This window comes from Anopheles bellator, chromosome 1 (assembly GCF_943735745.2).
Source record: "Anopheles bellator chromosome 1, idAnoBellAS_SP24_06.2, whole genome shotgun sequence".
Classification (NCBI taxonomy): domain Eukaryota; kingdom Metazoa; phylum Arthropoda; class Insecta; order Diptera; family Culicidae; genus Anopheles; species Anopheles bellator.
Window position 1 is genome coordinate 41,287,565 of NC_071285.1, and position 23,301 is coordinate 41,310,865.

The 23,301-nt window shown below is 49.0% G+C and overlaps 3 protein-coding genes across 3 annotated transcripts; 1 reads left to right on the plus strand and 2 right to left on the minus strand.

Moving 5' to 3' along the window:
- Nucleotides 1-8,447, plus strand: LOC131215607 (uncharacterized). Its single transcript, XM_058209998.1, has 5 exons — nt 1-99; nt 165-1,600; nt 4,478-5,789; nt 6,252-6,404; nt 6,476-8,447. The coding sequence occupies exons 1-5, from the start codon at nt 74-76 to the stop codon at nt 8,343-8,345; spliced, it is 4,797 nt and encodes a 1,598-aa protein (XP_058065981.1). The 5' UTR covers nt 1-73; the 3' UTR covers nt 8,346-8,447.
- A 1,731-nt stretch (nt 8,448-10,178) lies between these two features.
- Nucleotides 10,179-10,538, minus strand: LOC131215608 (WD repeat-containing protein on Y chromosome). The gene is made up of 2 exons (XM_058209999.1): nt 10,371-10,538; nt 10,179-10,295 (listed from the first exon to the last, which is right to left on the minus strand). The coding sequence occupies exons 1-2, from the start codon at nt 10,536-10,538 to the stop codon at nt 10,179-10,181; spliced, it is 285 nt and encodes a 94-aa protein (XP_058065982.1).
- Nucleotides 10,539-15,090: 4,552 nt separating this feature from the next.
- On the minus strand, nt 15,091-20,418 carry LOC131215609 (breast cancer type 2 susceptibility protein homolog). Its single transcript, XM_058210000.1, has 5 exons — nt 19,878-20,418; nt 18,278-19,696; nt 17,320-18,160; nt 16,249-17,245; nt 15,091-16,179 (listed from the first exon to the last, which is right to left on the minus strand). The coding sequence occupies exons 1-5, from the start codon at nt 20,416-20,418 to the stop codon at nt 15,091-15,093; spliced, it is 4,887 nt and encodes a 1,628-aa protein (XP_058065983.1).
- Nucleotides 20,419-23,301: the final 2,883 nt, after the last annotated feature.

Genomic DNA, 23,301 nt, shown 5'->3' on the forward strand with positions numbered 1-23,301 from the left:
TCGGCGATCGATTGTCCCGTTTCGAAGCTGTCAAAACGCAACATTGGCAGCTCGGTGGCGCAAGGTAGCGAGAATGAGCTCGCTCTGGTGGTACTGCTAGTGAGTAGAGAAAAGGGAGTTGCGTAGAGTTATGGTCAACAGGGCCCATCTTGATCACCTTGCAGCTTGATCGCGTTCAGTTTGCTTGCATGGCTGGTGGACAGCCGGCGGGAGGCCAAATTTAACTGCACGCTAACGGCCAACTACTACGACTGCCTGTTCCGGGATGTGGTGATCCGGAGCGAACCGGAAGCGGACAGCATCTTCTTCGGGGTGCAAAACTTCAACGACACCAGCATCGCGTTCCGCGACTCGTCGATGGTGGTGCTGCCGAAGAAGATCTTCGAGACGTTTCCCGCCATCCAGTACCTGTCGAGCGATGCGTGCCACATCCAGAAGCTGCTCGGCGGCACGTTCGCCAACGCGCAGCGCCTGCAGGAGCTGCACCTGTACGACAATCGCATCAGCCGGCTGACCAACTTCGTCTTCAACGGGGCGCTCCAGCTGGAGATCCTGTCGCTGTACAACAACACGATCAAGCAGCTCGACGAGCACGCTTTCGACGGGCTCGGCCACCTGCGGTTGCTCTACATGGACGAGAACCAGATCGAGAAGCTGCCGGAGGGGCTGTTCTCGGGCCTGGAGGAGCTCCAGATACTGGAGCTGCAGCACAATCGCATCAAGGAGATCGGCGACGATCAGTTCGTGCTGTGCCCGATGCTGCGCGAACTCAACCTGAGCGCCAACATGGTAAGCACGTTCAACATGACGCAGCTCGCATCCCTGAACAAGCTCGAAACGCTGGACATTGCCCGCAACTACCTGGACGAGGTGTTCATCACGAAGTACGTGCGAACGCTGAACGCCCAGGAGAACCAGATCAATCGCATCGTGATGGATCAGGGCGACTTTTTCCAGCTGACCCACCTCAACCTCTCGCGCAACAACATCGCCAACATCAACAACATCTTCAAGCTGCGCAACCTGATCGAGCTGGACGTTTCGTACAACGAGCTGGTGACGCTCGACTTCGTCATCTTCGCGTTCATGAAGAACCTGAAGGACATCAAGCTGAACAACAATCGGCTGTGGATCCTCGACAACGGGATCCCGTCGCCGGCCAAGTCGCTGCGCAGCCTGAACCTGGCCCACAACAAGTTTCTGTATCTGGACCTGGCCGTCCTCGAGACGTTTCCCGCCCTGGAGTACATCTACCTGCACGGTAACGATCTGATCGACATGACGCTCGAGGAGATCGAGCAGCACTTTCCGTACCTGACGCTCGTTTCGTGCGACAACAACGACTGGGACTGCATCAACTTGATGCACATCGTGACGCTGCTCGAACGGGCGTACATCAAGTGGTCGAACGGGAACCGGAACTGCACCCGGCCCGAGCAGCACCGGCTCATCTGCTGCACCACGGCCGAGCACCATCTGCGCGAGAAGATCGTCCGGTTGACGCGTGAGATTTACCGGTCGCGCAAGATGATCAAGCAGCTCATCATGGAGAACGCCGAGCTACGCAGCGAGGTCGAGATGCAGTACCTGCCCGGTGACGGTTCATAGGGGCATTCGGGCGAAGAAATAGGATAAACACAGGATAAAGGTTCTCAATAAATTTATATTTAAAATACCCCCTTGAATTCGATGCACTTTGAAATAAGGAAAATAGATCTAATAGGGCTACCTTAAAGCCTGTCCATTTAAATTGCGTTTTCAAATAATGCGCACAGCGCCCGACGATTACTCCAGATGAGATGATGGCCACTTTCATCATGCATTTGGGTATGCAAATGATTCGCTGGCGCGATCATTTAAAATCGGCTCTCTCCACTTTTACGGACACCATTTTCTTCCCATTCTCAATTACGGTCGCCTCGATTGGTCGGCCGATTAAATCACTCGGAGGCCGCCGCCGCCCCGCGGTCAATATTTGTTACCATTAAATCAAATCGAAACGGACGTAACAACTCCATTAAACACCCAGACGTCGGCCACGACGTCGGCACACCGGATGGGTAGGTTTCTCCGAATCAGGTTCGCCAAACGCATCGGCATGATGTAACCAGACGCGGGTACCGAAAGCACATCGAACGCTGATTGACCGATGATCGATCGGTCTCGGCGGGCGGATTTCCGAAATTCCGGACCACGGGACCGCGCGAGAGTGAAAGTGTCAACAGAAGGCGTCCAGCGTTCATTATGTTGGGTGCGCGCCTTAATGACGCGCGGTTGATGAGATGGACATCGTGGCCGGAGGATCCAACGATCGATGATCGATGACCGAACCGGGGTGCAGCAGCGAGCAAACCTTTTCCGGCGTCAATCACTCCACGCGGAAGGTTGGCCGATTTGCGTCACGCGGAGCCGATCGTTAACCCTTCGATTTAAGGAACGCATGAAAAAGATAAAATTAGTACTGTGTGTTTGATGAAGAAAGAGGAGCTGGAATGCTCTCTACTGCCTTTAAGACACGATAAAATGCAACTAAATGACTTGCTCCAATTTTATTTTTTTTCATACATAAAATGCGTTTCAAATTATTTAAAATTAATTTCTAAAACTCTATTATACTTGATCTGGTCAATAATGGCAATTGAGGTCGTGTGTTGCCGTTATGTTTCCGTTTCCAATTTAACAATTTTATTTGAAGATTTTTACACCGTTAAATATTTCAGTCCATGTTTTCAGCTTCAATTTCGCCGAAGAAGCAATCAGCCAACGTTTCTCGGTAGCGTACTCCATCGGTTACGGCGGCCTTATTTTTTGTTCAATTTTTTTTTCTATTTATTTCTTAAATGGGCCGATGATGCAGCCAGACCAAAATCCGCACCATACAGTCACTCTTTTGTGAGTGCATTGGCTTCTCTTGCACGACATGTGAGTTTTCAGTGCCCCAGATACGACAAGTCTGCCTATTAACATAACCACCGAGGTGAAAGTGAGCTTTTCAAATTTCGTACAGTTTGAGTTGAAAGCCCACGGCTTTGGAAATAAGTTTTTAATATTTCCCAATTTTCTACAAGCGTATAGCGGCCCATTTAGAAAATGTCAATGTTTTTACTAAATGTTTACAACCTCCAGAGTGAAGTTTGATGCTTTAAAACTCAAGAAATTGATAGTTACAAATCCATACACCAAAGAGTGCCTTGATTCCCGATTGCCACAAAAAAAAGGCCGTACAAAAGTGCGTACAGAAAAGATTGACATCATGCAGCATTCGGTTTGGTGATCGGAAAGTCCAACGGAAATGCCAAATCTCAGGACCCCGTCGGAAAATATGTATGAATATGAATCGTTATCGTTCACTGTTTTTATATTTGGATGCAAATGTTATCACGATTTGAAGAATCCACTATTAAAAGTATACCGACACTACCGACGATTGACTATTTACCGTATTTTTCCGTGTATAATGCGCACCTTTTTCCCAATTTTTTTAGCTCTAAAGTCTGGGTGCGCGTTATGCAAGGGGAGTAAAAAATTTGTCTCCTCTAAACTTACAAATATGCCCCTTTTATGTACATATTTTATGGTATTATTGAATAAATTATGAAATGGTACATTTGTTAGGAATATAATTATCCATACAATATCGTCATTAAGTCATGGCAGGGAGTTAATACAAATGTTACTGTGAAATCATTCAAAAAATGTGGCATCAGCAACGCTATGGATGGATCTGAAGATTTGAGGACTCTTCAGAGAGTGACAATGAGGAGTACATTGAAGAGCAATTAGCGAATATCAATTTGTCAGACAGCCGTGAATCTGAGTTTGAAGACTATTACGAAATATAAAATACTAGTATGTCGCATCGTATACGTATACGCATTTTATCTTATGGCTACTGTAGAATATTTATAGAATATTTAGAAAAATACATTATTATCATTTGGTATTTGTTCGATGTCACATATCTGAAAAATGTATAATAAAAAAAAAATTTCCATTTTTTTCCCTTAAAATATGGGTGCGCGTTATACACGGAAAAATACGGTAATTGGATTGTCTACACTATCACTGTCAGAAGGCTCAACGTGTAGCCGCTTTTCTTTATTCTGACTCTATTCCTCGCTCGCTGGAAAACGGTTGATCGATCAGACCCGAAAATGGTGAAAACTCTTTCTCGCTGTCTCTCTCAATTTCCCGATCTGCGATATCTTCAATCCGGCGCTCGCCACCGAAGGGTTTACGAACCCGGGCGATCGGCGACGTGAGGCGCACCGAATCGGCGTGTTTCTCGCCTCATTACATTGCGGCCAGCCAGCCCAACAAATACCCCAATTCACGCGGTCCCAACGACGGATAATGGGCAGTGCGCGGTTGTCGCTGAGGCTTTCGCTTTTTTATGATTGATTTTTTCACACGCTCTCGGGCCGTCTGGTAAGTAGGCTGTCCCCACCCAGATTTTGGCGCCCCCCCACCCCCAAAGGTGGCCACGGAGTCTCGGGTCCACCGCTCGAGCGGCCGGCCGGACAGTTTTCGCCGAACCATCGCCCCGGACGGAGAGTGTGCCATGTCGACGCACCCGCGAGTGTAGAGCGAGCGATGGTGACCAGGGACGGTGGCGGGGACCGGTGGCCGCTACTGTGGTTGGCCGTCTTCACGCTGAAGCTATCGCTCGGCCCGGCCTTCGGCGAGATCGTGATCTGCAACTACGAACAGTTCCACCTCTTCGACAGCATGTACCGGCCGCGGACCGACAACTTCTGCGTGTTCTCGGACGTGTACCTCGGCCAGGACGTGCGCGGGGCCGACTTTCTGGCCAGCAGCCTCGACTACAAGCGTGTCGCGTTCACAAACTCCAAGTTTGCGCAGGTTCCACCGTCGCTGTTCAAGAACTTTGACGACATCCGGGAACTGTACGTACGCCGGTGTTCCGTCGAAACGCTCAAAGTGACTCGCCAGCTGGAGAAGGTGTTTGCCGGCAGCAACCGGATCGCGTCGGTCCAGCTCGATGGGAATAGCTCCAACAGTCTGCGGGAGCTGTACCTGGACGGGAACCGGTTGCGGGCGTTGGCCAACCTGACGCACCTGCCCAACCTGGAGGTGCTGGTGCTCGAGAACAACCCGCTGCTGGGCGATGTGGATTTTACGCAGTTCGCCCGCATGGAGCACCTGTGGAAGCTGGATCTCGAGCGGATCGGTATGCGCACGGTCCGCAATGGATTGCAGCGCCCTCTGGAGGCACTCCGGCGGCTCGATCTGTCCAACAACGAGCTGACGTACGTGCACGTCCGCATGTTCCGGACGTTCCCGCGGCTCGAGCACCTGTGGCTACACGGGAACCAGCTGTACTTTCTGGAGGCGGACCAACTCCCGACCGTGATGCCGGCGGTGCGGAGCATCGTCATCGACGACAACTACTGGGGCTGTGGCCATCTGGCCGTGCTGGGGAAGCAACTCCGCGACCGGGGCATCATCATCCGGCACGGTGAGTGCCGGACCCGGGCCGTCCATCGGGTCTGCTGCTCGGACGTCACGGACGTCGTGGACTTCCGGTACATCATCGAGATGGGTATCCGGCGTGAGGAACGCCTCGAGCAGGACATGAGCGAACTGCGGACCGTGGCTGGGTTGCTACGGCAAGATCTGGAGCAACTCCGTCACCAGCTGGCCGAGTTGAGCGGTAACCTTACGGAGCCGGCCGTGGAGGTCACCACCAGCCAGGAGTCGGCCGAGTCGGGCGGCTCAAGCGTTTCGGCCGAGGAGGACTACGAAGACCAGGACGATCGGAGGGGCGTGTGAGTCAGCGACCAGTCAGCATTAAAGTGTGTAATTTATTAATATTTATTCGATAGTGCGGTAGGTGAAACAATAAAGTGCTCTGTGAGTATGTTAGGTAAATGAAGGTCCAAAGGAATGAAGCATGAGAATCGTCCTTGACGGTGTTGTGGATACCAACAGCGACATCTACCCCGAAACAACCGGCAACTGCTAGATCCACGGTCTGGGACAGTAGCTGAGGCAGGAAATCCCCGCACAATCGGCCTGTGTGCAGCGAACCACGAAATGTTTTTACTTTTTCGAGCCATTCGCTTATCGCCATCGCTTCCCAAGCATCGCACGCTCACCAAGATGGCTTCTGAAGGCTGCGAAGAGTACGCTCTACAGGTGGCCGATGGCTGGACCAAGCTCACTAATAAAAGGCAATCATCACCCGTTGCCGATGTGGTGGTACAATCGCGTCGTTCCTTTGACTTTAGATGCGCTTATCGTCGGGAAACCCCAGCGCTGTCGAGATGTCGGAACAGTCCGCAACTCGATCCCGTTCCCAGTGGGCTCAGTTTCTACTTTCCGATCGTGCAAAGTGGTTCAATTCCTGCAAGCATGGTGCCGCTAGGCATCCTTCTGCTGAGGTAGTGCGCAGTGAGTGATAAGCACCCGTCCCGGTCTTGCTCTAACGCTGGATTTCTTGGCCGCTTTCTAGTATACTCTTGGCCGGATCACCGATCGTCGTCGAGTGTCAATACGGCAGGGCCGGTGGGTATCGGCAGTCACAGCCCGCTCCAGCCGGGCATTATGGCGCGTCCGGAGGGTATCAGACCGAGCGGTTCTACTGCATGGAGAATAATGACGACTATGACTGTATATTTAAGAACGTCCACACGGCACGTCCACACCAATCGGGTGCAACGTCGTACGCCTTCGGTAGTGGTAACGTTTCCTCGCACGCCCGGCTGGCATTCCGTGATTCGACGCTCCGATTCCTCCCCAAAACGCTGCTGGATTCGTTCCCCTACGTAGAGGTGCTGAATTTGGAAAGCTTGCAGATGGATTCCATCGAGCCGAGAGCCTTCCAGCACGGGGAGTACCTTAGGAAGCTGTTCATGAGCCACAACCATCTCACGGTGCTGGATGCGGGAATTTTCGATCACCTGAGCTCGCTCCAGCTGCTCGTGATGGATAGAAACGAGCTGGCGCGACTGCCAGCGGGCGTGTTCGATTATCTGGCCAACCTTACCATGCTCTCGATGTCGAATAATAAGCTGCTGCGAATCGAGGACGCCACCTTCCGGTATGTGCGGGGTCTGGAGTACCTGAACGTGTCGAGCAACCAGATCGAATACTTCAATCCGAGCCAGATCGTGAACGCGTCCGATATCGATGTTAGCTTCAACCTGCTGACCCATCTGAATGTCCCGGCCTGGCTGACGTCTCTCTACGCGCAGAACAATCGCATCCAAACGGTGCTCGGACAGAGCAGGGTGCTCGAGGTACTCCAGCTGTCACACAACAATCTGTCCGATCTGGAGTGGCTGCCACGGTTTCCGGGCCTCCAGCAGCTCGATCTGTCCCACAACGAGTTGGAGGAGGTGAAAGCGATTCACTTTAGGGGCCTCACGAACCTGCAGATACTGCTGCTGGACAACAATCGGTTGTTTACGCTCGACGTCAACTCGGACTCGCTGGGCAAGCTCAAGGTACTCGATCTGTCCCACAACCAGCTGGTGTACGTGGAGAAAAATGAGCCACTGTTCACGAAGCTGCAAGAACTGTACCTTCACCAGAACGCCATCGTGTCGCTGAAGCTGAAAGCCGGTCATGGCATAGCGAACATTAGTTTGTCCCGCAACGATTGGGATTGCAAGAACCTCCGTACCCTGATACCGCTTCTGTCGGCCACGACGGTCGGTGCCGATGAGGAGGGTCACTGCAAACCCCAGTACATCTCCGAGCGTGTGCAGGGTGTGCAGATTTGCTGCAAAGAGAGCAGCACGCCCTACATCGACCGGCTGATGGAGCAGATCCGACTGACCAGCGTGTTTGAGAAGAACAAGCGGACGAACGATCGGTGCAGCGTTGAGAGCGATCTGTTGAACATGGTCAAAAGCCTGGACAGCGAGATGAAGCAAAACAGCCACATTTTGACCACGTCTTCCGCCAAGCAGCTGGAAGCGATGAAAAGCGACGTCGCAGCGCTCCGGCAGGCGGTGTCCGACACGGATCGTGTCCTGGAGGACCTGCGGGAAGCGGTCAACCAAAACCTGCGCCGCTTCAATGTGCCGCGCGAAGGGTTCGATTCGCTCGAAACACTCATCGGAAAGCTGCTGCGGAAGCTGAGCGATCGCAACCGGTACTGGGAAAGCCAAGCCACCGGGGCCTGGGCGGACACAGAGGCCAAAAAGGCCGAAATGGAGGAGCTGAAACAGCTGATTGACGCCAAGGCGGTCGATAACGTGGGCAAGAGAGGTCAGCTGGACAAGCTGAAGAAGAACATACAGGACAAAAAGAAAGAATGTCAAAAGCTGGAGAGTAGCATCCAGAGAAATGCACATGCCCAGCGGAACCACAAGTAGGGGGCTAGAAATACTCGAACTGGGGTTTCGACATTGGGTTTTTGGGTTTTGAACTTCGAAATGAATCGCGAATCGTAATAAAAGCGAACGAACAACAAGCGATATCAGTCTTTACACTTTGGGAATTTCTGGGAAGGTGGTGATTAATATGATTAAAAATTATTATTAAATGGTTAATTGATAATGAGGATGAAAGATCGAATGCGCTCAATTAAAAATCAGTCTAAACAACGCTTCAGTCGTGTAAGTTACGGTTCTGCAGTTTCAGGAATCATTGGAGACTTTTTATTTCATGATCAGTTCCTTATGTGGTAGGCAAGAAGATCACACGCTTGTCAGAAATGCATTCATAGACCGTAATGCTTTGTCCATTTGCTCATTATGGTTAATTAGGCACGCCTTTAGCCCCAGTTTTACAGGGTGTTTCATTAACGATGCATGGTTTTGTTTGGTTATATAAAAAAACGGCGGAATATTTTTCAATGGTTGAACATTTGTTTGAAAGGATCATTCATGTCATTTATGTATAAAATATAATTCTGGTTGCAGAAAATTGGGAAATATAAAAAATTTATTTTCAAAGTAGTAGGTCGCCAAATCATTCGTCAAAAGCACATTTCATTGAAGATCATTTCCACCTCTATGGCCATGTTAATAAGCAGTATTGTGGTTCGGAAAACGGAAAACAACGAGTGACTGTTTGGTGCTGATTTTGGCTACCGACAACCTCGAGACCCAAATTCAACTTACTATTGACGAAATAGGACCAGATACAATCGAAAATGTACTCAAAAATAGGTCGACCGAATGAGTTACTGCCAAGCCAATCGTGGTAAACATTTTATGAAAATTGTTTTTCACAAAAAAAATGAAAGGAATGAACCTTTTAAATAAATGTTCAACCATTAAAAAATATTCAGCCGTACAATCAGGAATTTCTCAAAGCGTAGCGAAGAAAAAATACATTTGTTTTTGATTGGCGTGCTCAAGATCGGATGGCATGCCCAGAAGAGACTTCTGAAAGTGTTTGTTGAATGCTTGCGGTGGATAGAAGAGCATTTGCAGTTTAGAAGCTCACCATACGTTTATCAATTCGTTTTGGTGTTGATTTCCTACAACGACCAGTTTGAATACGATGAGCACGACCTTCATTTATTTTATGCTTTGATTATTTCATTGACTGCTGGGCCGCTTTTAACGAATAATTTTGCATTATCCTTGTTCTTTATTTGCTCCATTAGTCGGTCTATAAACTGTTATTCAGCTAATTTTCCCACAACAATCTGGTTTTGCAACAAACCGAATACCTTCAGCTTGCCAAGCGAATCCGGTCTAGCTTAAGCAATGGATTGTCGTTTAGCAGAAGTTTAACCCTGTATTCGTTTTAACCCCATATAATAAAATCATGAAATCATGTTCATGTTAAGTTAGCTAAAGTTAGCTTTAAAATGCAAATTTGATAAATACGGTAGTTTTTCAAATAATAAAATAAATAAAATACTGAAATAGCTGGAAAACGTACGGAGATACGAAGTGGTTAAGATTAAACAGATGACGGGCTGGTTCAGTGTGAAGTGAATGTGAATTTTTATTTTCATTTTTCAATTTAATGCTTCAATTCAAGGACGTGCGACATGCAGATTTAATTAGACTAAAATAAAGCTTAAGCTTCAGAATGATTCGATCCATATTAACGGCCGGTCCCTGCATTGCAAAGCAGATCGCGATGGTCGCAGTGTTATTTGAGTTGCGAGATTAAAATGATGGGTGTTGCTTTTTGATGAAGTTAAGTTGAAAGAAAGAAAGAACACCTTCCGTAAATGCCTTCGAACTTCAATCCATCCAATTTTCCACCGCCTTTTCCATGCGAGCTTTCGTGATCAGTTCCGGCGTTGGGGGACGCACTATCTCTCCGGGCGGATGCAGCACCAGGTGGCAGTAGATTGGAATCTAAGAACCGGGGCCGAATGGTTTGAGAAAACCGTTTCACTTTAAGCCACACTATGGTTACAGAACAGCACTTACATAGAGCAGCGAGAGATCGAAAACGGGATGGTCGGCCGGCCGAGGATGCACCGGGAGGGCGAAGTGTCTCCCGATGATCGGTTCCTCCAGCGGTTTCCCGATCTGGCTCAGCGTGGCCAGATACTTGAGCTGCACCGTCCGAGCCCTCCGGGCGTCTTCCGAGGACATTCTTGTGTGACGATATTTCACCGAGTTCCGCCACTGACTGACGGATCGGGAATACACCGGTACTGGCAGTAGGCCTGTGCGGTGGGTTCTGGTGCCTAGCAACACGACAACGAACGCCAACCAGTTGCCCGTTCCGGAGTGCTCCAAGGCAACCAGTTAGTATCGCCCAAACAAAACCCACTGAAAGCCGCAACATCTTCCGTCGATAAGGTCGTTCGGGTGGTAGGAAGGGACCTGCAATAAAGGGACAAAATGCTCGGATCGCCCTAGGATTTATCGTCACGCACAGGAAGCCAGAGTTGCCAGAGGGTGGCGAGGAATCGCTTTTTTATATTTTATTTACTTCAAGGTTCGTGCCATAGTTTCGCGATTTTTATCCGGAGTTCGTTGTGCTTAGAAAAAGTGCTTTTCGGAAGGAAAAAAATCGGTTACCTACATCGAGGAAATGGCCATCTTCCCAATTCTGTCTTGATGTGTTAGTGTCCGATTAGTACAGTGATCACGATTACGGCGGTCCACGGTGGACGGCAACATAAATCACCCAAAGCACCAGGGATGACCACCGCTCGGTTGCGCGTCCTCCACCGGAAAGGGACGCGAAAGGAGTTCCGAAATAAATTATTGGCCGCGGCCACCACCGCGGGTGGGTCACGAACCTCGTGGTGGAAATATGTTTCGCCGTTGACCCTCGACAGATGCCATCCCCTTGGGGTGAACCGCTGCGTAGGAACGCATCCATTGCCCGGACAGAGCCCAGGCCCACGGGTCTTAATTATTAATTTTTCACAGCCACCGGCAGCGTCATTAATTATTTGCGCGTCGCCAAAGGAAGCAGAAGGAAGCGCGAAGCGGTGGTGTAAGTGAATAAAAAACGTCCTTACTTCGCGTGTCCTTCCGGTGTGACGATGCTAAGGCGATGCTTTCGCCCGCAGATACGACCGCCGTGTGACAGAGGAAACCATTCGCATGAGTTACATCTCTCAAACTTAAGGCGGGACCAGCAATCGAACAAACTTTCCCCCGTCGTCGGCTCCAACCGGGACCCCGGCAGAAGTGCAGCTTTTCCCAGGCACCAACAAAATAAAAGAAACCCATTGCATTAATGCAACGTTACGGGGGATGTACCGACATGTTCGACAACACGGCGCACATTCCGGCATCTTCGAAATCGAATAAATTTTATTTACTTTCGTGAGCGAAGAAGGAAAAAATGCCACTTTCGGGCCATCAAAGCCGTGAGTTTTTCTTCCGTAGGTTCGAGTCGGCATCAAATGCCAGCAGCAGCGCGCCGGAGATCTCTGGGAACGGATTCAAAGCTCTGCATTTACATCCCCACCAATCGTCTTACCGATCTCGCCAATCTCTTGGGAATTGATTTATCTCGGCGACAAAAAAGTCCGAAACGGAAAAATTGGATGAAACACATGGCCCACATCGGGCGAGCGGAATCCTTTTACGGTGCAACTTTCTCGCCGAACCGGAGCAAAAGCGTTTGATCCTCGCGCTGCGTCACGCCATCTGCTTGGGAGCTGTGTTCGGTTCGATTGAAGTTTGCTTTCGTTTAAACTTTGCTTGCCAAGACACGAAGACGTTCCCGGGTGAGGATAAGAGGAGACCGAGACCGGGTTTCACTTCTGTTTTGAGAACACGGTCAAATTAATGTTCCCATCATCAGTTCGTTGCATTACGAAGCGGATATTGGCGAAACATACGGCACGCGACGTTTTCCAAATGAGATCATGACGCGAATGGCCAACAAGGGTACACCTTAAATTCTTAATTTCCACTGCAATCGACAAGTGTAATAAAGGATTTGAGGGTAGTTTCAGAGAGTTAAACGATCTTTGCGTAGATCCGGCGAACCATAAACGCCTGAATGTATGCAATCGTAATGGCAAGGGAACGATTGTTTTGATTAATAATTAGCCTCGTTCTCATAGAAATTGATAGAGAAACTTTGTCGCCAAAACTTGATACGCTTTGAGTTTGTCACAGGCCACTATTTCAACCCCGGCCACGCTGTGTAACGGTGCAAACGAATTCGAACTGTGCAGGCTCGTTCGGAACGGAATTTCACTTCCACGCCGAGGCTGACACCCTTCAACGGGGTCAACATAGCGACATAGCGATTCGACACTTGGCAGTGATGGGCCGCGATCCGGCGATAAGTTTCATGTCGGGACCCGGCTTCATGGGGACACTTCGTTGAGCACCGAAGAAATGCAATCGAAACTCGGCGCTGAAATCGGGCTGAAACTTCTGGCCCCGACGCTTCTCGAGTTCGCCCGGCCATCGCAGAGTGGTGCTGGCACTTTGCAAACACTTTCGATCCGCATCGGCCGGCGCATCGACTCGCATGTGTGTTCGCACACCGATGATGGCGAGGAATTTGTTGAACATTTATTGGATTTTCGCTATGCGCCGGGAGATAGTTAGGATGATAATAAGAATTCGTTTCGTATTTGAAATTGGATGCGCCCCGTCCCGTCCGTTCCGTCGGCAAACCGATAAGAACCGGACTAAGATTGCCATCGGAGGCGGAAGGCGGTGAAATGAACCGTCGAAACGCGTGACGTGCTGGAGTGAAATTAAAAACTCTGCCCAAAACTACGCCTCGAACGTCGTCGCCGGCGTCGAACCGGAACCGGAATCCGCCATCGGAATTCGATGTGGTGGCGTGGCGTCCCGTTTACGCTTAAGTAGCCGCGTGCGGAAGCTTTCCGAAAAACTTCGCCCGGAAATTGATGGACCGTTCGTGGATGAGGACCCGCTAATGTGGGCGTGCTTTCTGGCCGTAGATAGCCGAAGCCGGTTGTATCATTACAGCGCAGATTGTATTCCCATTTTGTAGTAATGGTAAATTATTTGCCTGCTCCATTAGCAAGGAAAGCTCAGTGCAAACGGAACGGAACCGAGAGTGTGGAAGGCTTAAATTGATTCCTTTTTCACATGAAAATGAAATACTCTAGATGCTGGCTGTAGATGCATTGCTTTAAACTGTAGAACTATCTTCTTTATCACATTACGTCCAGTATCCAGTTTATCCTTGGAATTGCTGGATAAAATTAAAGGGAGACAGTCAAGGGAACAACTACCAACTACGTATTTATTGATATTCTTGGATCAGCATCTTCTGCGGAAAAATACAATCAAATTTCCGACCAACGTAATGAACAACCTTTGAATTTTATTTTATGTGTGAGGGCTAGCCTGATGGGGGGCCAGCTGTGTTATAGTAGTCACTGTAGTGTTTCTCTTTAAGACCCTTGGCCTGTATTTATTTCCAAACAATTTCTCTTCAAACCGCAAAATCCGTCGTTAGAATTTTCTTTATTTCCACTGGAATAGGAAAAAAATTGGCCACCGAAAGAAATGGGGGAAGAAAGTAAGGTAAGACCCGTAAAATGCTGCGCCACTTCTTAGCCATTCCAGTGTAAGCCGATCGGATACGTCACCGGAAAGTCCGATCGATTGAAATGGAGGAACAACGGGATGTGGGGAAGTCCGATCGTCTGAAACGCCGGGAACAGCCAATATGTTACGTATAAAAGGCAATTGCATTCGAACGTTTATGGTTCGTTGATAATTACATGTGGCTACATCTCGGTACTGGAGTCCCCAAGCCACAGATTGCTTTGAAGATGGAGCACGTACTCGGATGCTGGTCAAATCTCTTTGGCATGTTGCTACAATGGCCAGATCATAAGTACGACGCAAGTGATGAATAATGGGAATGCATTAAACATTTCATTCGCGATTACCCAATTTACCCTAATTGCTAAAAGGTACCGAAAAACTAGACCGAATCGTACGTATGAATCTTTTCTTCACATGCAACATTGCCACCCAAAGGCTGTCTCATTCACCGGGAGCTTCCATTGGCCATTTGAGAACGGTGCTGGCAAAATTCAACAGCTTGTTTATTAGAAAAGTTTTATTTGTTCGTCCCGAACCAGTGTCAATATGGTCCGAATCGACCGGTCTAGCAGAAGAGGACGACCTTCCCGTACCGGCGGGACGATTATGAAAGTGGCCCCAGGATCCACAACTGTCCCCATCTGTCCTAATCGCACCCTGGATTGATTGTTGCCAGCTGTACACACGTCCAGCACTAACTTTGTACCGCATGACGAAAGTGTGGTTTGATTTCGAGTTCGATGGCAAACGAACTGTGGCCGCCTGGCAATCGATTGAGGTCAACGATGGTTGTGCTATTTGCTGTCAGTGACCAGCCTGTACTCAAACAAACACGTACGTCGCATCGCATCCTTTTTGAATCCTTACTGCGCTATGGGAGGAAAAAAAATGAAGAGAACCCTGTTAATCTGTCCCACGAAACACCCCGTGGAATTACACTCTACGGTTACTATTTATTACTGTACGAGGTACATTATACTTGAAAAATCTTGTCGACTTGATCACGACACAAACAACGGAACAAACAATAAATCTGTAACTGGTTCTAGCCATGAAACTTCGCACGAGTCGAACAAAGCAAAGGGAATCCCTTCACTTGGGCTTCCTCACAGGGCTGAAACATAACATCACCCCGCTACTGGCGACCTTCCTCGTGGTTCGCTCCGTTTAGCCGATCCTCAAGCCGTGCCGGTGTTTTGAAGCCCTTCCGCAGGATCGGATTCGTGCGCAGCATAATCGGTGTCGTCTTGGGCGGACTGGCGTAGATTGTGGAGAGTGTTTTCAGCTTTCTTTTCGTTAAATTGTCACCCAGTGCCACACCAACGGGAGTTGAGGTTTGCTCCAGCCTGTTTAGCGAACGCTGGAGGTAAGGCGTTGACACATTGCTGTTGTTTGGTGTCGTGGTTCCGTAGGGCGGCATGGTTGCATCTAGCAATTCACGAACCTTCTCCGAGCACCGCTTGAAGAAGTGTTCCCGATCGATGGCGTTCAGCTGCACCTGAAAGCGATCCCACTCGGTGCGAAAGCGGGCACTTCGTGGGTTCTCCGTGAACGTGGTGTACTCCGTGGCGAACGATTGCGGGACGGTGCTGAGGCGGTTGAGGGTGCGCCACTGAAGGTTGGCCACGCAGAGCACCTTCTGCTCGGCGATAAAATCATCGTATGCGTACTTGGCCAGCCCGTCCCAAAAGTTTACGCACAGGAGATCCATAGCGGTGTCCGCGAGGTAAATCGATTGAAACTTTTTCGACTCCACCATTCCGACCACGATGCCGACCGTGTCGAACTCGTTGAACGGAGGGCAAAACGTTTGCCCGTCGATACTTCCGATCGGAGTGATCGTGCGAAACCACGGTTGAAGCGGGCAACATTCCACCCGAACGGATGAGGGGTCCCGCGTGTAAGTAGTGCTCTTGTGAGTTGTTAGCTGTACTTCGCCGTTTTTCGTTCCGTTGGCGGTCACGTTACCGAACACAACGACAGATTGCTCCTGGAGCAAATTCTGAGTATCCTCGGAAGGGCGCCATATCGAAAGCAAAAACACCTTTTCCGGTTTGACCGGATCCATTAGCCGTACCTTCAGCAGCCCCGTAACGGAGGATCGATCTGGGGGCCGTTTGTCGAGCTGTGCCTTTACCCGCTGCTGGATTTCGTTCTGCAACGCTTCCTGTCGTTGCTGCTGGAACCGTTCGATCAGGGTTCTCTGCGAGCTGCTCAGATCGATCTGCAATGGTACAATGGAATGAATGAGTTGTCTGGCCAGTTGAGCAACAGTGGCGCGCACTACACTTACATCCAAAAACGAAACATCGAGACCATTCTCCAACAGCTCCTGCAGTTCCTCGCACGACGTTCCTTCCATCAGGCGAAAGTTCCTATTAACCGAGCAACGAGCTATCCGTTCCGCTTCGACCTCCTGCTGCACCTGATTGTACAGCTTGTGCAGAATGTCCAGCTGACCAGACTCATTCCGTTTGCTGTGTCTGAGCTGCATCCGCTCCGAACGCAGTGTCGACGGTTGGCCTTCGGTCGTTGACTTTTCAACGAACACCATGGGGTATAAACGCACGACCATCGCACGGAAACGGCAGACGAGTCCACCACCATCAAGCACACTGTTACACGGAATTGTGAACGGTTTGGGGTGCCGATAGTAGCCCAACTTTACCATCCACCGTACCCGTCGGGTGGCGTTTGCGTGAATCTTCAATCGAACTTCCGGCGGTACTTCTAACGGTGAGCAACCTTCGCTATGGTTCGTTAATTCTGCACCCTGGATCATGAGCTTCGTTCCAACTGTGATCTTCCCTCGTGTGACCGCACTAGTCAGCGGACCATCGATGGTCGTGAGCACCGCGTACCATCCATCGCTCAACTCTAGCCCATACCCGACCCCTCCGACGAATGTAAAGACTCGTGACACGAACAGCACCATCCTTCGGATGGCAATATCGTCCTTCTCCAGCATTCGCCTCAGCGAAGAACGCTGCGACAGGTCAATCTCGCGGTGATATCGGTACTGCAGCTGCTGAAAGACGTTGTCCGGAGTGAGGACACCGGCAAACCGATCGCCAAAGTTTCGCTCCAAAGCACTCAGTTTGCTAACGATCCACCGCCAAGCGTTTTCCACCCAACCGCAAGGCACGAGCCTTGGGTCAACGCCGGGTGTGGCCAGGAACGCCAATTTGAATTCCTCCAAACCGACCGTCGAACGTTCGCCGAACAGCAAACAAGCTTCCCCTTCGGACCCGATCGGCACTCCCGTTACGTTACTATTGCACACAGTTTCCCTGTTAAAAAAAGGGAACGGAACGTTATCAGGTCGACACCAAAATATAAGAGTTGCTCACCCTGTACTACCTACCCGTAAAAGTCAATTATATTGAACCGAAAATCTATCGAGTTCTCCACCGTAACATCCATCGCGGGAGTCACAACCGAAGGTCCTTTCGGCCGGGTGCCGTGCCCTACAAATTGTTCCAACGGAATACGATTCTTCTGTAGCTTTTTGGCACAGAACAGCGACACCACCGGACGGCACAACGTGTCCGGTTTGTTTTCCACAAACTCGCGCTGCTTCTGAAGTGCCACTAGACGCTCACTGCGGACGGTTTCTGGCAGACCACACTCCGGTTCCTCTGCCAACAGTTTCGGTAGCAGCATCTCGGGAAAACTATCGTCCCAATCGCCACCACCAACAGACTTATTGTTGCTTTTAGCGTTACCGCCTTCAACCGTCGGTATGGTTTGCGTCTTGGGAAGCGTTTCTGCGTTACCGAACAGCTCGTGAAAGTCGCTATCATCGAGCGCGGCAAAGAACTGATCAACATCGTGCACAGCAGCCGCTGTGGAAGTTAGCGTGGCCGCAGGAGTGCTCGTGTGTTGTCCCATCACGATCGGATTGGGTTTCGACGTTTTCGTCGGTGTTTCAGGATCCGGCGAATGTTTACGTTTGCGGTCGACGGCTCGACGAGGCGAACATCGCAGTTCAACACGCTCCGCCAGAGGTTTGAGTTGGCCACTTTTTACATCCGATGCAAGTTGATGAAGCTCCTTTACACGGAAATTCGCCTTCGGTGTGTCGGGTGGCTCATTTTCTCTGTCGAAATCGCTCCACATTTGTTTCGCTCTCTCCAGGGAGCGGCCCGACACGGTGATGGTTGTGCCGCTTGCACGCTTAAACGTTGGGAAAGCACCATGATGCTCTTGCTCTTGGTGCGTTGTAGGCATATTTTCATCCGTTCGTTCGCCGTCATTAGCTAGAAGGCCCGGTTTTGCTAGAGGTCCCTTTGATCCGGCGATCGAACTTCCGGCGGCTGTACTGAACGTCGGTGCGCCTTGAACAGTTTCACACTCATTTTCTACTTCACTAAAGATTGCCCGGGCTCTTTCGAGTGCCTTCTCCGAAACTAATATCTTACTACCGCTGGCAGTACTGAAACCTCCGCCAAAACGAGTTTCGTGTATCGTACCACTGGCCTTCGCTTCTTCTTCACCGAATATTCGCTTCCCCCGGTGAAGGGCGTTGGTCGGCATCGACATTGTACTACCAGCGGCTGTACTGAATCCCCCGCCGGTATCACTGGGTTCTGTTTTAAGGAACATATTTGGATTGTCCATCTGTCCTTCTTCATCGGCGAAGAAACATTTTGCTCTTTCGAGAGCTTTAGCCGAAATGGTTATTGCATTACCAGCAGCGGTGCTGAAGCCAGCGAAATGTGGCATTGAGTTTGTAGTTGGCGTTCGTTCGGTGGCCCCTTCCACGGCTTTCTCCGATGCCTGTAGATCCTCGATTTTGGGTTTTATGTCCACTTCAACAGCCACTTTTATGTCCTCTTCATGTTTGGCCTCCTCCTCAGCAAAAAGCGCTTTCGCCTTCTGGAGAGCCGCATTCGAGATGGTAATCGAACTTCCACCAGCGGTAATGAACCCAACGTGCACGGGAGGTTCCGGAAGCGTCCGATTTTGCAGTGTTACTTCCTCAGGATCTACTTTTTCGGGAGATTCCAACAAAAGTGGAACTCCATTCCTTCGCGCATCAGAAGGTTGATCAAACATTAGCAAATCGTAATCCTCCTCCAACTGTGTCACTGGAATCGGAACAGCTAGGTCATCGAGTTCTTGGTCGTCATCGAATGGTGCTGTTACTTCGTCGTTGCTAAAACTATCAAACGAGTGGTAACGAAATGACATTGGTGAAGCTGGTCCAACGGTTGTAAGTGTAATCTGTGAGGACAAATCAGGTGTAAACCCGCAGAACGTAGGATCATGTTCGATGGACTTGGACGACTGCTTTTCTTTCTTATTCGCTTCTGCTTCTTCGTGTGGAGCGCTAACACCATCATCGACGACTTTCGAAAAGAAGGTAGATAATTGGGTGAGATTTTCCTGAATGTGGACACTGGTGTGCTGGAGGGCATCGGCACCATCCAGTGACCTTTCGCCATCGCACTCAAAGTGATTCGTTACACCGGATATTTCGGAACCACCTAAGGATTCATCATCCAACACCGATTGGGGACCGGTTCCAGAGGATTCGTCCGATCTATAGCTTAACCGGCGTGCTTTTAGTTTGCGCTTAACATTCTCATAAACTCGATCCGTAGGTTGACGTCGTACGGGCCTTGGAGGACTGGTGATGTGGTCCTGCAACTGAAGCACCGTTTGGAGCACGAATTTTGAATTTATCACCGAAAAGTCAATCTCTCCCGTATCGTGTGTGTCCGGGGAGAAATCGTGCACTATCGAGGTCACGGTATCCATAATGGGCAATGGAGCAAAATCTAAAAATTAAATTAAACTTCATAATTTTTCGTCGATGTTTAACCGTATTTTCTTGATAATAAATACCCCTTTGTACTGGAACAGTTGACGCAACAACGCTCTCTTCTGCTGGTGCCGGATTCACAGAAAGGTTACTACGATCTGGCTCCTGATTATCGTTCTCCAACGCGTTCAAAATTCCCACCATTTGTGTGTAGCTCTCTAACTGCGTGAAACTGTAATTATCTTTTTTAACCTCCACTGTATCAGCGTCCACCGTTTGCGGTGCGGGGCCATTATCCCGCCGCGCCAGCTCTGCAACGGACAGAAACTCTCCGAACGTGCAAGCATCCATATCTTGCGAAGGCACTTTACTAACACGAATGGCATTTGCTTTTTCCAGCAAAAGGGCCCCGGCCAGTGGATCCCCCGTGACCGTTTCGAACTGGTCGCCGGTGTCGTCATCAAAGTAGAAGGCTAAGAGGTTTGCATTTCGCACACCGCCAACGAGGGGAAAATCCAAACTTGATTCCGGTGCTGGATTCGATTCCTCGTTTTCGTCGGGGCTTGGGTCACATGAAGCCTCAGGAGTGCTCGGTGCGTTGTTTTGCGCTTCATGAAGAGATAAACGTTTGAAGGAAGCCTGTTTACGGCGCTTTTTCCGCTTTACCACTTCCGGACTTGCAGGCACTTCTTCCATTACTGATGAATCGACCACCACAATATTTTGCCCGCCAATGTTTTGTTTTGTTTTGAATCGCAAGCGTTGACAGCCAGCGTTGACAACGTCAACGTAGAGATCCTGCGCTGAAAACAGCAAACATGAATCGGCGTTACGGCGGAATCAGGAAATATTTGCTATAGCTACAACGTAACTTAACCGATTTTAATGGGTTAATTTTTTGTTAAGTAAGGATTAAGGATTCAGGAAGCAAGTGTACATAAATAACCGCGAAAGTTGCAGTTAATTTATTTTTAGTATCAATTCTCTGATGAAGAATGAATGAATGAAAACAAATAATACGCGCTGATGTGACAAATTTCTAAACTTCTAAACTGAATACTTTACAGTTTAACAAACTTTGTATTGAGGTACATCCCATTTTCTGGAAATTCTTTCTGGAATGCTCAGCCATGAAGAGGATCTCTATGCCGTCGTAGCGTTACTAACCGTTACAAAACGTCAGAAAGTCCTCAAACCCGTAACGCTTTGGGCTGTAGAGAACCTTCAAACGTAATAAAACACGCGCACGTTTAGGTATTTTGAATCTGATTTAAAAAAGTTTCTTTGTTCTTTCTACTGTCGTTCTGTTTCAACTTATTATATATTTTGCTGTTTTTCTTAATGTAATACTGCAAGTCACTTGTTTTATTGTTTACTATGTGGATGAAATTGATATTCGGCTTTCGTAACGTTTTGGATCATTTTTGGAAAATTTAAGGACATGCTAAAACTTGTTCACACTCACTAGACCTTCATGACCCTCATCACTAAAATAAGGTTCAGAAGAGCCGCTTAAAAAGTTACTTGAGCGAGCAATGCGAAAAGCAGTGGAAGAAAGATGAATAATAAAACATCCTCCGAACACGTACGCAGGTACGCATGGCTCACGTTCACGGTCCCCGGTTCGCTGTTGCATAATAAGATGCATTTTGATTTTCTGCCGCATCCCAGTTCATCGCAACAGCGCAAGAGGCAAAAAAGTAAACAACTACCATACGTTGGGCTGCAAAAATCGAACACCGAACTGTGTGGCCGCGGTCTGCATAATTAAGCAAAGACGTCCCAGTTAGCACCTGGCACGTTGCATATTAAGTTCATTAGTGAGTGCACTGCGTCAGCCGCAGAGAGAAAGGGGAAAAAAATGGCGCCCAGGTGACACCTGCTCGACGGTGGTCGGAGATTTGACAAACCTGTGCAAACCGAAAGGCCAACATCAAAAAACGGACAAACAACGTACGAATCGACGGACCTGAAAACAACAGCCACACAGCAACAGGAGCCACACACAAAATACCCTTCGATCCTGTTTTTTCATCTCTCTCTCTCGATCTCATTCTGGCCTGGCGTTATTACGGCGCAGGTTTACGAAGCACCTGCCCTGGCGCGATCGCCATGCAGGAAGCCCGCAACCCGAAATCCTTCGAAAACGACGTGATAAGCATCATTTTATATGGCTCCATTTGCGTGCGTGCGCCGTTTCTGGCCCGGCACCTGGTTGGCTTAAGGCCTCGGCGGAACGCCGGCTGGTTGCTTCACAGAGCGAGTCACAGCGGCCCGCGACTCGTTTTTAAAACGATTCGAAATGAACCCCTCTCCCTTTACGAGCCCCCGAAAATTTTATGACTTAAAACTAAACATTTTGAAACTATATTCGAAAATGGTTCATTTCTCAAGGCAAACATATGAGCCGGAGAATATTACAAAAGTTCGATTTCGAAAATTTCAAATCTCGTTCGTTCATATGCAATTGATTTCAACCTTTACTCGATATTTTGGAGAATTGACTGCCTGATTGACTGGCAAAAATTACGCCTTTTGAACTGTAGTAAAAAATCATCAAAAATGCCTCAACAATTAATATCTTACATTTTCGTGACCGATGTTTTTGTATTTTCTTAGTAAAAGTTTCACCAAACGCGCAAACGCTCATTTGTGCAGCACTTTTCGATTTGGGAATGTATATAACATTCTGCGGCCTAAAAAAATGTTAAAATGTTCAACCGTTAACTTCTTTTTTTCAATTAAATGCCAATGCTAGGTGCTAACGGTTCACGATCCCTTTTTACTTAATATTACGATTGATCGTTTATTTATCATTAAGAATGAAGGTGGAGTGATAACACATTTCTGTAGCCTGGAAGGTTAAGTTGTCATTTGATGGTGTTTGCAAGTACTGATCGATCGCCATAAATTTCCACTTCCGATTGTATCCAAATATACCGAATGAAAAAACAAAATCATATGTGACCTAGCGACAACCGATGAAACATTATTATGAACCGTGAACATATTCGCTGTCAGCTACTGTTCGGTCCATACCAACCGCTACAACCGTCCAAGAACAGCTGCTGCTACTGGTCACTTCTAGCCACAACATGTGCAACCGTTTAGCTAAATACTCCGAAAAACCGCACAATTATAAACGCCATCAGGTTTGGTGGTCTCGTTTGTTGCTCCCAACCCAACCTAGCCTGGAGCCACCCAACCTAGCGGCGCCAGGACCGATGTAACGGTGCCACCTTCAAACGAATTCCGGTGGCAAAAAAATGGGTGAGTAAATTCAAAATGCCCGCACACCACACATAAATCATGCAACGGGCATGCGGTCGCCACCGAAAAAGCAATAGGAACCACCACGCGGGGAAGCTCGCGCAAAAACAATAGCGAAAAAGAACAAAGATGGGCCGACCGACCCACAAAGTGCAACATCCCGATCGCGCGGCGTGAAGCTCGTTGAACCGAGCATTCTGCATCGGCTCGCATTGTTTGCACCGAGTCGGGCCGCGAACCAAATGGAAACAAACTAAACGAACGGAGCATAAAATCAACAGTCCCCCACCCAACGCAATGCTCGGGGCC

Excerpts from the sequence above, each read along its gene's own strand:
- LOC131215609 (XM_058210000.1), bottom strand. The coding sequence starts at position 20,418 with ATGGAAGAAGTGCCTGCAAGTCCGGAAGTGGTAAAGCGGAAAAAGCGC. Across the intron at positions 17,246-17,319 it reads AATATAATTGACTTTTACGG|GGAAACTGTGTGCAATAGTA; the intron begins GTAGGTAGTACA and ends TTTTTTTAACAG. Across the intron at positions 16,180-16,248 it reads TCGATGTTTCGTTTTTGGAT|ATCGATCTGAGCAGCTCGCA; the intron begins GTAAGTGTAGTG and ends GTACCATTGCAG.
- LOC131215608 (XM_058209999.1), bottom strand. The coding sequence starts at position 10,538 with ATGTCCTCGGAAGACGCCCGGAGGGCTCGGACGGTGCAGCTCAAGTAT. Across the intron at positions 10,296-10,370 it reads TCGATCTCTCGCTGCTCTAT|ATTCCAATCTACTGCCACCT; the intron begins GTAAGTGCTGTT and ends CCCGGTTCTTAG.
- LOC131215607 (XM_058209998.1), top strand. The coding sequence starts at position 74 with ATGAGCTCGCTCTGGTGGTACTGCTA. Across the intron at positions 100-164 it reads TCGCTCTGGTGGTACTGCTA|CTTGATCGCGTTCAGTTTGC; the intron begins GTGAGTAGAGAA and ends ATCACCTTGCAG. Across the intron at positions 6,405-6,475 it reads CTAGGCATCCTTCTGCTGAG|TATACTCTTGGCCGGATCAC; the intron begins GTAGTGCGCAGT and ends GCCGCTTTCTAG.